This window comes from Agelaius tricolor, unplaced genomic scaffold, assembly GCF_023055355.1.
Source record: "Agelaius tricolor isolate 1412-34295 unplaced genomic scaffold, bAgeTri1.0.p SCAF_9, whole genome shotgun sequence".
NCBI lineage: Eukaryota > Metazoa > Chordata > Aves > Passeriformes > Icteridae > Agelaius > Agelaius tricolor.
The window spans coordinates 34,709,494-34,723,290 of record NW_027269269.1 but is presented as its reverse complement, the minus strand read 5'-3'; the positions used below and the strand labels follow the sequence as shown (position 1 = coordinate 34,723,290).

At 40.9% G+C, this 13,797-nt stretch overlaps 1 protein-coding gene across 4 annotated transcripts in view; it reads right to left on the bottom strand.

Moving 5' to 3' along the window:
- APP (amyloid beta precursor protein) overlaps positions 1-13,797 on the bottom strand; it is a 199,237-nt gene that overhangs the window by 118,531 nt on the left and 66,909 nt on the right. For all 4 annotated transcript variants that reach the window (XM_071433650.1, XM_071433649.1, XM_071433652.1 and 1 more), the window contains exon 3: positions 7,834-7,963. In XM_071433650.1, the coding sequence (XP_071289751.1) occupies positions 7,834-7,963 (130 nt within the window). The remainder of the gene's footprint in view (positions 1-7,833; positions 7,964-13,797) is intronic.

Genomic DNA, 13,797 nt, shown 5'->3' with positions numbered 1-13,797 from the left:
AACCACCAAACAAATAAAACATATGTACAGCCCAAGAATGCACAGAAATACACATGTTCAAAATTCTTTCTTCTTCTGGTCTTACTAGACAAAACTTAGATATTTTACATTAGTCATATATAAAAGTACATTCTGATATTCAGCAGAACGTTGATTTTGTTTTTTCTCTGCACTTCAGTGTTTCTATGCCTTCAGCTACAATCTGGCTAACGCAACAGCTGAACCAATTTTTGGCTCAAGTGAAGAGGTGGAATTATCCAGAAACAGAGTTGTAACTGCCTGAGGAAGTTTTTGTGCTGCTGGAGGGTGATCTTATTCAGGATTTCTCTGCCAGCTCCCTACCTCATTGTCAAGCTGATAGGATTTTGTCCCCTGAAACATGCCAAAGGCCACTTTAAATGGTTTATACAGGCCTGCTTTGAAAAGAAAATACTTGAAATGACACAGTTATAAACCATGAGGCAATAGATCTTCTTAGAATTATAATAAAACAATAACAAATTTATTGGTTATGTGAGAAACTGCTCACTTTTAAAAATTTTAAAGGTTTATTAAACTTTAACAAAAAATATTACAAAAGACTGAAAAAGGAAAAACTGTAGCTCTGTGAGCCCTGCCCCCCATGACTATCAGCCTCCTGCTCCCCTACAAAATGGATGCTCTACCTTTTAAACTTCCCTAAGTTTTATCAGTCAACTCCTGCTCTGCTGTCTATTGGTGGAGATTTTATCAAAATATCTAAATGCCCTGACTACTGAGGCTGTTACAAGGGGGAGGGGAAAGGGGACTGTGGGGGACATATTACAATAACATCACTATACATCTTAACATACACATAATATCTATCTCTCTAATTGTGAGAGCCAACCATTACATTACTCATCTAGAACAGATTATCTGAATGATCAGTGACTCCTCTGCTTCCTGTCAGCTAGTGCTGCCAGAAAAACTAGACATGTTGTAGTTGTGTAGGCTGGAACTAAGGGAATTTTTTTTTTATTTTAGGAACAGTGTGGTGTGAGGCTTGTCTGCATCACTCACACGGCTGACTGAAGACTGAGGCAAGCTGGAGGTGAAAAGCTAAACTAACAGGGACAGAAAAATTCTGGGACAATTATTTAACGTCTTTCTGTTAATTTGGCACTGCATGGAAAAGCCAGTGCAAAGTGTTTCCAACTACTCAGAGGAGAATTTGTATTGCCAATGCAATGCAAACAGGTGCAATGTGAGTTCAGAGGGGGTAAAACCAGCAAGTTTTGCCATGTATACAAATATATACAGGCACTTCACATTCTTGTGTGAAAAAATTCCACCATTAAAACAGCAAGTAATTTTAGAAAAACTACCACTAGAAGAACTGCCAATTACATATATCTCTATTTAAATTATTCATTCCAGGCATCACCGTGGTGTTTTCTTTGATATAATTGGCTAGGCATGCATATCAAAACTTGAGTGTACCTTTTCTTCTGACATCAGGTTGAAGGTTAGGAGTTTTCCTTTTTTTGTCCTTTCTCTCAAGCAATGTAGCAATTTTGTCCCATTTGTTGCCTAAGAGACTATAAAGACCAGTACTTAAGAGGCAAAAGATGTGGTTGGGAAGGGGAGAAGGGGGGAAGAGTGCAGCTGGCCTTTCTCTTAGCTGGAGAAGGTTTTATCTTTGGAAGGGTAGATGTTATAGATGGATAATGAGATGACTGGCTCTCGCAATTAAAAGATAACTATTGTGTGAATATCAAGAGAAGCTTTAGTGATGTATAGTTATGTTATTGTAGTTTGGATGTCCTCTGTTCTCCCCACAGTTCCTTTTCCCCCCTGTATTGCTGCCATCAGACAGCCTGGGCTGTCTAGGACAGGTACAAAGAAGGCTGCACATGTGTCCCTGGCATGGGGCAGTGGGGAATGGAAAAGCTCAGGGGGTTGCTCAGGGGGTGCAGCACGGCAACACCTGACCCCCAATCAAGTCACAGGAGAGCAATCTCCACTGATAAATGGCAAAGAAGAGCTGAGTGACAGACTCTGGGAGGGCTGGGCTGGCTGATGCAACCCCCAGGGGTATAAAAGACTGAGCATCCATCCTGAAGATGAACTGGCCATGTGGTATCCACGAGGGGCAGTTCCCAGCACTGCAGCTTTTTCCTTATGTAGTCCTATGTTGTATTTTTGTTAAGGTTTAATAAACCTTTCTAAATTTTCAAAGTGAGCAGTTGTTTCTCACATAAAGATAATGTAAGATTTTGGCTGGGGGGGTCAGGTACTGGGCTCAAGCTCCTCGCTCTCTCGGGATCAGAAGGGAACAGTCAAGTTGTTGCTACCATGGGGAGAATTCGCTGCTACCGATGAGTCCAACTCTTTAGTGCTTCTTCCTTACCCTGGGTGAGCCTTTATTCCTAAGAGTGACTGTTGAACTGGGACCTTATTAACACCCCTTTTCGCACTGGAAAGGACCCTCATCATCTGCTCAGGGGAAAAACCGGGACTCCAAACCCTTTCCCAGAAGGCATCTCCCAGCTGCCTGTGGCGTTGCTTGCAAAAACCCAGCTGCAGCTGCCCAGCCCCACTGTTTTCTGCCACTGCCTCAGGCTTTTTTGCAACACGTTAAATCAACATCAGGTGCCCAACAGGACACCCCAGGGTTCTTGACAGGGCTGTGAGTTTCTGCTACATTTTGTTTGTCACCCATGTGTGCCCACCTCAGCCATTCCAGCTCCGAGGTTCCTGCTACTGCCCATTTTGCCATCTGGAAGGGCACAGGGATTGGCTTCCTGAGGTGAGTTTGTACAGGAATCCCCTTTCCTCTCTCTCCCTCCAGCCTGCCCTCCATTACCGCATGGAGGAGTGGCCGAGCTCACGCCACAGCGCCCCCTGCAGGCGCGGGGGAATCATCGCACCCGCCCTGCCCGGCCGGGAGCCACCAGCGCCCCTGCTGGCCGTGACCGGAACTGCAGCCAAGGGGAGAGCGCTCGACGGCCGAGAGACAACGGCTGGTACTGATTTTATGGGTTTTGTTTGCTGCTGCTGCTTGCTTGTTTGGCTTGTTATACATATGGATCTACACATAAGTAAAGAACTGCTATTTATTTTCCAATATCTTTGCCTGAAAGCCCCGTAACTTCAAAGTTATAATACTTTGGAGGGAAGGGGTTCATATTCCAAGGGAGGTTCCCACCTTCTTTGGCAGACACCTATCTTTCAAACCAAGATACTTCAACAAGATGATAACTTTACAAACTGCTAGAGTAATAAAGCATGAAAAGCTTAAAAATATTTTCAAAGACTTTTTTTTTAAAAAAAAAACAGGTGCAGAAGCCAGTTTTTCACTATATAACCAAGCAGCAACATGTACTTTTCATATAACCTAATGTGCTGAGGTGACTTTATGATGCTGGTATCCCCATTCACCTGTTTAGCCCAGAAATAAGTTTTGCACCTTTAAGATTGCTTCTGAGAGTGAAGAGGGGAGGAGGGAGAAGAGTGCACAGTTTGTTTTCAGAAATTGCACTCACTACTCCACATCCTGCTCCTCGACTGTGTTGTCTGTGGATGGACAGACAGCAGGACAGAGCTCTCCTTTACTCTTAATTAGTTTTTAGCTAACTGAGGCAGAGAAGTTCCCTGGACTGTGGTTTTTATTTTTATTTGGGCCTGTTCAAACCTGCTCTGGACTGAACACCAGCAGAGCACCAGCAGCTCACACCTGTGGCCCACTGGGCCAGGCCTTGGCCATGGCATTTCCAGCACCAGAGGGACTGATAAGAGACTGAGTGAGCTGAGCTACAGCCCACAAAAGGGACTTTCTGAGGCTGTCATCTCTTTTGGAGGGCAAGAGGTTTTATTGTTAAGTATTGTTCATTTTTTTGTGTTGGTAAATGCTGTCTTTGCTTGTTAAATTAACAGGTTTTTTTCCACTTTTCTCCAAGGAAATATTTTCCCAAACTAGTTGGGGGAAGGGCCACTTGAATCTGCTTTCTAGAGGAACCCCTTTGGAGGTTCTCTCCCAAATTTGCCCCAAACCAGGACACCTCATCTACTTGTTTATGAACCAACATTCTGACTGACAGAGGCTGTATACATAATGAGATTCCAACACACCTGGATCCTTCCAACACTGTGAATGCAGTGTTTAGCAGCATACATTAATGGGATAATGAGGCAGAGCCACTCCTGATCATGCACTTCACACAGCACAGTTAATCTGTAATTCCCCCCTCGCCACACCTTGCTATATCCTGTATGCCATGCCCACATAATAATCCACAAACACCCACATAACTGAGCTTCTCATCTCTATCCAGGGTTCAGGATGTATTCCACCAACACAAAATGAAATGTCATCTATTCAGAAACTCATAGCCACACATTTATCCAAGATATTAAAAGAATCACATCTCTGGGACAAGGATGCCTGCTCCCACACCCAGCAAGGAACATGGAGCGAACTGCTTCATTTCATGGGCCACACTGCACAAATTAACCAGCTGCTTTTCCTCAGCAACCAGTGAAGAGAGGAGACAGTGCAAACTAGAAATGCTTATTGCCCATACTGCCCCAACAGAAATCCTGTCCTCCTGCTGTGACCACCAGCAAGGCTCCCACCAACACTTACATGGCCAGGTTGGTGGCCATGGTGTTCTCCCAAAAACAGTTTCTGTAAAGCAAAGAAGAAATCATTGGTTTCTTGACACTGTCTGCAGCAACCCTGCAAGGTGTGCCACACAGCAAGCGGCGCAGGCACTAGGGTGGCACACACACCTCATACCAGGAGAAGGGAGTTCTGCAGATCTTCACTCTTCCACCAGCACATCCCACAGCTCCTCATCTTTGCTGTGTACCCACACACATTTGTGGCTCTATGTCAAGCACCACAGTCCTCACTTAAACAACGTAATTTAACTCTTGAAGATTAGATCCAATTAGAGCATTTTTAGGGAATATTTCTGTGGTCAATGCAAAGACACGTGGCTGACTCAAATAAGGGGCTTTCATTTTGTCTTGTTTAAACCACTGTTTTTATGCTTTAGTTGCATTCTCTTAAGAAAATATGAAGCTGTGTAACCTAGTAAATCTGATGGATGTTACTGCAATACACAGCTAATACAAAGAACTGCTGTAACTACTGCCCTGCACAAGTCTCAAAGAGAAAAAACTCCTGGAGCAAGCAAGGGCTGTAGTGAAATGGGGTCTACACATTTGAAAGCTTTGGCTGAAGATTATGATGCAAGCAGACTGTACATCAAAGATGATCTGGGCTGAAAGCAGCCAGATTTCTGTCACTTGCTGTTTCTCAACTGTGAAAAATACTGTCAAGATGGAAGAAATTACTGGGCTAGTAGGTATGCTCAGAGCAATGCAAAATTAAGACTCAACCCTGCAATCAGCTGCCCACTGACAAACTTTCTGTTGGTATCTTAATTCTTACCAGATGGATTTAACAGTGGTCTAGGGCAAAGGTCCATCTGCACTAAAATTACAGAGGAATGGGCACAGGCAATGCCCAACTTCTGACAACGTCCACTAACAGCTACCACACTAAGAATAGCTGAGGCACACACAGAGCTGACAAGCAAGATGCAGCTTTTCAGAAAATTAACTTTTCATACTGAAGAAGTACTAGGAGGAGAGAAAAAAATTTTAAAAGCTCTCTGGACTCCTTAGTTCTGTACAAAAACATGATTTAAGAGAAAGTATTCCAAGACAGACATAGTACACAACAAATAGAGGGCTGGTTGATGAAGAAATTGCAGATTATGGCTACTGCCACCATTTTCCTCCAGAGGAAGTAATTATGTATCCATCTATCCCCCAGCAGACCCTTGGGAACATCAGTATCTAAGATTTATTCTAGTCAGGGTCAAAAAATGAATGTCAGCATGTGAAAATCGTAACAAACACAATATGTCAGACACAACTAGATAAGCTTCAATTACAAGGAAATCAGAAAAAAATAGTGTATGTGGGGATTTTAAAATAAAAATAGAGGGCTAAGGGCTAATAATAATGAAGAGCTTAAACATCTTTAAAATTTTTGCAACTAAACCTTGCTACCTAAGATAGCAACCATACACCTTGCAATGATTTTTCTTTCAAAACTGCAACTCAGGGAAGGCACCTTAGAAGTCCAAGTCCAGTTCCTCACTCCTGCAAGGAGCTGCATATTGTCCTGTCCACAAATTTATGAGCTTCCTTCCATGTGATTAGACTTCTTACTCCTTAACCAGATGATTGTTAGAGCTCCTTATGCTTGCAGATACTTCCTTATAATTACAGACTACATGTATTCATAGCCAATTTATATTCATTTGCTCTTAAGATGACATTGTCATTTTGCTTAAATTAGGCTGTAAGACCTCCAGGGCTGTGACCAAATCTACATAAGGATAGAGAGTCCTGAACCTAAGAGTTCCCTTTCCTTAATTTAGAGCTTTGCTTGTGGTGACAATAAAATAAATAATAAAATTTAGTTTTTATAGTTCCACTAGCCTGATGTTCTTCGACTGTATCTCTAATTAGTGCAAGCACGCTCTCCTGGAGTCTGATGAAACATATTGTGATGTGTTCTATGTGAGACTGCAGCTCTGCCTCATCTCTGACAAGTTGCTCATCTGGCTTTAGACATACATTAAGACTACAAGCTGATATTTCTCTCCTGACTATAAAAAACTAAAGAAAACACAGCAACAAATGGGTAAAAGAGCACGTCCCTTTTAGCAGTAAAGCTTGTGGTGGAACCAACCAACTCAACTCATATCTGGAAAAAGACAGAAGCCAGCAGGTTCCTTCCCAGAGTCGGAATCTGTAATTCCTAGAGGCAGGTTCTTCTCCTCTCCAAAAGTCTTGAATTTGGGTTCTCCTGGAGGACTTTTGCTCAGAATAAACTAGTCCTGCAGAGCCTCAGTAGCATCAACAATGATATACTGCAGGTTTAGAAACACTGATTTTACATCTGTACAAACAAACATCAGATCTAGAAACTTTGCCAAGCAAAAAAATTTCCCTGATACTTATCACAGATTTTAGACATCTGCTGTTTTGGCACTTTTGACCACACAAGGTAGCATTTCTGCTAGTTCCTCTTCAGTCCCAGCTTTGCTAAGGGCAGATTGTGCCCTGTGTTTTACCTACTCTACACAAATGAACAAAATTTCTAGAAACATTGCATCTTTTAAAAAATTTCTTTCATTATTTGTTTCATGGAATAACTGGTCTGAGTTGGCTTCTATGCCTTTTAGCTGTCCTGGCTTACTAGAACAGCAAGTTCTAACTCTGAACTCCAGCATTTATCACAGTTCAAATGGCAATGGTAAAACAACATACTTAAATATGGAACAATATAAAGAAAATGTCGTGCCTAGAATGTTAATGAAAATGGCAAATCAACAATTCTGTTTCCTAACGCAGACAAAAGTAAAGGTTAGCAAAAAAAAAACGAGGGCCCAAACATCCCTTTTAATTGATTTAAAGCACCAAGGACATAGGAGAGAACAGCAAGCAACTGCTACAAAAATAACATTGAAGGATAAAATGGGGGAATGTATAAAGTATCTTTTGTTTTGCTTCAACAAATACAGATTCCCACAGTCTTTCATGATAAGAGTCCAAGTACTAGATATTCAAAAATTAACATGAAAAAATAAGGGTTTAATTAGGGAAGAGCAGAAGTACTTTCTTTCTAGATAATGCTGTTCCAAAGGACTGAACAACTGGACAAAACTCCCTTCAGAAAACACAATAATACTGAGGTATAGAAGGCATTTATGTAGGTTCTCTATCTTTCTCATGAAGAGACCGAAAACAATAGAGCAGGAAAAAACAGACTAAAACTGAGTCACTCACCCAGACATCTGTAGGGAACCACGATATGTGGATGACCATTGCACTGCTTCCATCCCCTCTTGCACCAGTTCTGTATTGTAACTGGCTGGTTGGCTTCCACAACATTGGTGATTTGCAATTCAGGGTACACCTAGCATTAAAATGGGAGAAAAAGACAAATGTTATCAGAAGTATGTACTCTGGGTCACTGTAACACATTTGTAACAGCACAATATTCATCTTCTCTCTTCTCCCTCTTCTGCTGTGTAAAATATTTATGTCATGGTATGACTGTGTGCATCTATCTGGAAAGCTAGTATGTCTGTTCATCAGTAAAAATATGCAGCTGCCAGTTCAGAAAAATTATGGTGGTAACTGCTGATTGTCAAAACTGCCAAAACTGCTGATTGTCAAAAAATTGCCCAGTTATATTTGACTAAGTTAAAGATCAGCTAATCATAGGTTAAATACCTTCTCCTCCATGTCTAGGCAAAACTCCATATACACGGCATATTCTCCATACAACTAAACTTAATAGTATGCATGCCTTTATGTTCATCTAAACCATTTTAACAAACATCATAATTCCTGCATGCTGCAGTCTGCCTAGTAATAAAAGTCTGTTGAAAAAGTTATTCATATTTGGGTCTACATTATCAATTTCTAAATTGCTGAGATCAAAATTCTCTCTGCTTTAACACCACAATACACTTCTACACCCACAACCATCACACCAGCAAATCTGTTGATGAATTTATTGGCAAACCACAACTTTGGCTTTTTATCCCACCCCCCCTTTTCTATGCTAACAAAGCCTATAGCCCTCACTTTACATTTTTCAAATTGGCAGTCTACCAGCCCTAACATGAAACTCAGAAGGTACTAATTTTCCTTTGCCTTTCCTCAAGCAGTCCTTACCAACTTCCAGCTGTGTGAGATCTGAGGATTTAAGTGCTCTGAAAACTACTGTCTACTCATATCTACCAATGGAAAAGAAAAACAGAAATAGGAACAAGTCTGAAGTAAACTGGAGATGGTCCAAAAACATCCTGCAGAGAAGTAACATAACTCCAAAAAAAGAAAACTAGGTTAAGATGGGGTAAATTCTGAGTCCAAAACTGGTGCTTGGAAAAGTACTCTAAGAATCTTGACAGCCCCGCCTCAAGTAAAAAAGATTTGTCTCAATCATGGATCTCCACTGAGGTCATGGCATCTGAGAGACAGCACCTCCTGGCACTCTCCTGATTGAAGGTTTAAAAGATAATGATGGCAAAAATGAAGAAAGCAGCTTGAGCTAAAGCCTTGAACTTTAAAAGATGCTAACAAATGACAGTACAGCCTTGTCAAATTTGAGATCAGTGGTCTTTAAATCAATGTGGCCTGGTCCATACACATGGGAACAACCAGAAAGCAATCAAAGCATAACTGGAAATACTTTCTTACTTTTAATTAAGAGACATGAAGGGGCTGTTACAATTTTAAACTTGAACTGTATTAACAGCTTAATGCACAAAACAAGGGCAGATGCAGTAACAATGCCACAGAAATGACTACAGAAAGAAACACTGCCTACTAAACAACGCACTTTATGCTAAAGAGCTTGAATATCAATCCTGCCTTCTATTCAAAAATAAAATTTATTAATCAGATACTTCTTTCCTTGTGCAAATCCTTCATAGAATACCATCACCACTAGGTCAGATGTGACATACACACACGTGATCAGGGTCCAAGAAGAAAAAAGTTTTTATTCTGCATGTTGTTCAGCTTATATACTCTTAACAAACCGTAATCTTAAGTCATTAACTACATCACAATAACTTATTCTATTCATTGGTGCAAAGCAATTAGCATCAATATAACTGGCAAAAGTTCCACAGAAATTTAATAAGGCACGTTTACACATCTACTTAGGCACGTAGTCTGGCTTACAAAAATTTTCATGTATCTTTTCTAATCTGTTCCCATGCTGGCAGCCTTATCTTCTTCCTTGCTATGGATACACTCGAAAATCATCAATTGTTATTTCTTCTATTAACTCAGCTTTGCTTGCAGGCCAGCAGTCAAGCCCCTCCATAGAACACATCTGTCAGATCTTTGCCAATTTCAACAGCACCCTCAGCTCACTACAACTGATGGCTGAAGAAATACAGAGGCTGAAGGTGCAGCCGGGGATGTTAACCCAGCACACAAGATACAGAGACCTCAAGAAAGCCCACAGGCAGAACTACAAAGTGTGAAAGTTTCCTACACTTTGAAGACTGAAGCTTTACTTTCTTTCTTTTGTCAGCAGGTGGCCAAGGCTGATGGTCATCATCCACATTACCTACACTGCCCATTTTCACACTGCTTGCATAAAGTGGCTCCAGAGGAACTTGCTGCTCCCCCTGCTCCATCAGTGCTTCAAATACTGAACTCTCCACTGAAACAGCAGGTTCAGGGAAAGCCTTTGCACATGCTCATGATCCCTGTAACAGCACTGCCAAAATGGATTAGTAGGAAACTTCACCCTTTAACTGCTGTGTAAATATTACCCTGCAAGGCTCCATAGCTGTCTCAAGACAGCTAACATGCATGATGCAAGAGGAAGATTTGTTCTTCTTTGGGTACTTCCATTAGCATTGCTATGCTGAACTCTTCCAGTTCATGCCTCTACAAATGTCACACTCATGTAATTAGAACCCATGGTTAGATAATACTGGGTGCTGTCACAAGCCATGTGCTTGATATATCAGTGTCCACTGACATGTTCTTATCAGGGACCCCAGGGTTAAGTGTCACCTGCCATTGGCAGTGGAAATAAATGCCTTAAATGAAGACAACTAAGGAAATTTCAAAATTGATAGACTGGAATGTTTAAAAAAGGAAATTAAGATGAAAAAGGCCATTTATTTACCCACATGAATGTGTACATAGCTTTAAAGTGACAGAAGATAGAATTCTGAGCCACAAGAACGAAGATACACTTAGTTGTTTTCCTGAGATGAATTTCTAAAGGGTAAGAGTGCATTATTACCATAGGGCCTCAATGAAAGAGTAATATTAGTTGGAAAAATAAGTTCATATATTATTTTTATTTTTACTATTACCCAAAACCACTATTTTAACTGCTAGTTAGTAAAGGGGACCAAATGCTAAGTAGTTAGCAGTATTTGTCAGAAGTACACAAGGACAATGAAATACAAACAAACCTCTTTTTTTGTTACTACATCAATTACTAAACTCCTAATTTCCACTGACAGCTCACACAAAGCCCAGTCCACCCTTTAGGAGAGAAAAGAGGCTTTGAATTTCATTAACAATGGGTTAATGCCAGTGTATGTGCCAAGGAGAACTCTCCTCACTAGACTTATATAATGCATTTGCTCTGAATTGAAGTGGGACCTACTTAGTGGCACAGAAAAATGAGCCTCATATTTATTTATAGTGTCCCTAATGAGCTCCTTCTACAGTGTCAGTGTAAAGCAGAGCTAGAAAGTTGCCAGATAACCAAACTTTCAACATTATAACTTGATATAGAGAAGTTCCATTAATTCATCTTAAAAGAAACAGTGGAGAAAACAGATGAATGTAATCTAGAAAATTTAACTGGCAATCAAGAGTTACAGCTACATCTTCATTTACTTCCATTTTCATTAGCAAGTCTCCTTATATACTAACTGCAGAAAAAAAAATCTAAAAAGCCACTCAGACTATTCAGAATTTAATATAATCTTGCTAAAACTCATGTTTACCATTACCAGCTTTGATGCCACATAGATTTAGGACTAAAATGTAGACATCCTTAATAAAAGGAGATAAAATGGGATGAGAAAGCTTTTGGGTTGAGATAAGAGAGAAAATATTTACCAATTACTATCATAGGCAAGAGAGATTCAACTTGGGGAAAATATTTTTAATTCCCAATTAAAAGAATTAAAAAGGAGACATAATGAGCCAAACACTGATCACTTCTCTCTGACCAGTAGGAACAGCATGAAGCTGAGTCAAGGAAGGTTTAGATTGGGTATTGGGAAAAATACATTGGGTATTCCCTGTCCACTTTAAGCACAACTACCCAGATGGTAGTTGGGCACTGAAACAGGCTATTTCTATTCCTTTCTAAAGTATACACAGAATCTAAAAAGTTTCTGCTTTCCAGAATTTTGCATTGATGAGCTGAAGAGCAGCAACAAGCAGACATGCTACATTCATTTCCAACTGTCTGCATATCCATGAAGAGGAAACAGGATAATAATTTCTGTATGTCCATGCAGTGTTTCTGCAAGCTTTCCAACCTACAACTTGGGAAGCAGCAACAATGCAGAGTCCCAAATTAGCAGCAGCAGGTGGGGTGTCACATGAGTAGCCATGACACAAGCACCATCAACCCTAAAAGAAAAGTCCTGTTCTCAGTCTTGCAGTCTGTGTCCAGAAAATAGACAGCTATAAGCAGAATAAAGTTACTAAATGTCTCATGTAGCATATCCTAATTTACTCCTGGTTTTTAAAACTATTCTACATTACAGTAGCTCCATGGCTTTCCCTGTGGCAGCCCCCTGCCCAGGAACCATCACCCCCTCTGATCCAGAGCACTCCCATCACCAGCAGAACACCTTTCCTTCTCTTCCACATCTCTGTGGCTTCAGCTGTGTCCTGTCACGTCTAACCAGACTCAGCCACTTGCTCCTGGCTTTTTCAGCCATCAGGCCCTTCTGCACACCAAAGGAAGGCTACAGGGGTAGCTGAAGCGGGCACCCAAACTTCTTCTGTCACTCTCTATAACCCAAGCAAAGCCTTCACTTGCTCAAAGAGAATTATGAGAGTCAAACCCAGCATTAGCAGCATTGGAGCCATTTTGAAATTCTCTGCCATGAGCCAACATGAGAAATAGCAAGGAAACCAAGAAGGAACAGCTCTGCCCCTGTACCACAAGTTCCAGGCATCTACTGCTGCAGGTTAATCAGTATAACATCTCAGGTATTTGCACTAATTTCTAGCAGCCACTTGGGAAGAGTGTATGCATACACCCTTTTAACCCCACAGTTTTAAAGAAAAAGTTTAACAGTAATCAATTCCTAAGCTAAAACCCACACCAAATTACTTAGGATAAATAAATAATCCCAGGTTGAATGTCTTCCAAACCAGCCAGGGAATTTTTCTATTAATTAAATCCTGAGGACAAATTTCCAGAGACACACTACTTTGTATCTTCAGCACATCAGCTTGTATCCATCCATAACATCATTTCAAGTTTAATAGCTCCAGCCTCTAGCTGGAGTCAATCCTCAGCCTCACCTAGAGGTTTCACATATTACTCTTTTAACTACTTCTTTAGGCCCATCTAATAAATCACCCTTCTTTCCAACATCTTAGCTGCTTCACTGTTACACACAGAGTCGCTCTTCAAGAGTTTCCTGCCACAAAACTCACCCAGATTTCAATTCCTTTCACCCCAACTCCTGCCTCTCCAGTCCACTCATCCTGGCATTTTTTCAATTCTCCTTTCAAATCCCTCTGCACACTCAGAGACTCTTAAGTTCCATGCTAAGACACAAAATGCTGTCCTCTTTTCTTTAGTCCTCTTCCTTTTTGTCTCTAGGCATGCAAAGTCGGCAAACATTTCAACACTCCAACTAGTTTCCTTCTTTACTGATCTTATCCTATGGAAAAGAAAGCAAAGCAAAACTAAACACGCAGGTGTGAGTGTATGGGTAAGAGTGAGATGGCAGATGATGAACCTTTGAGGCACTAGCCACAGATCAGGTAGAGATGGGATCAGAGATCAAAATGTTGCTGCAATTTTTACTCCTGGTCATGACAACAAGCACTTAGTGCTTTTCTCTGTGAGCAGAGTACATACAACATCCTGATACATCATTCCAACTGCCTTGGGTATTGAGAGTGCTAGAAACACGAGCTGGTTTTAGTGCAGTGACCAATTGGGTTGGTTCACCCAATAAAGCTTCCTACAGACATGATCTCTTCTCTTAAAATTCCCTAATG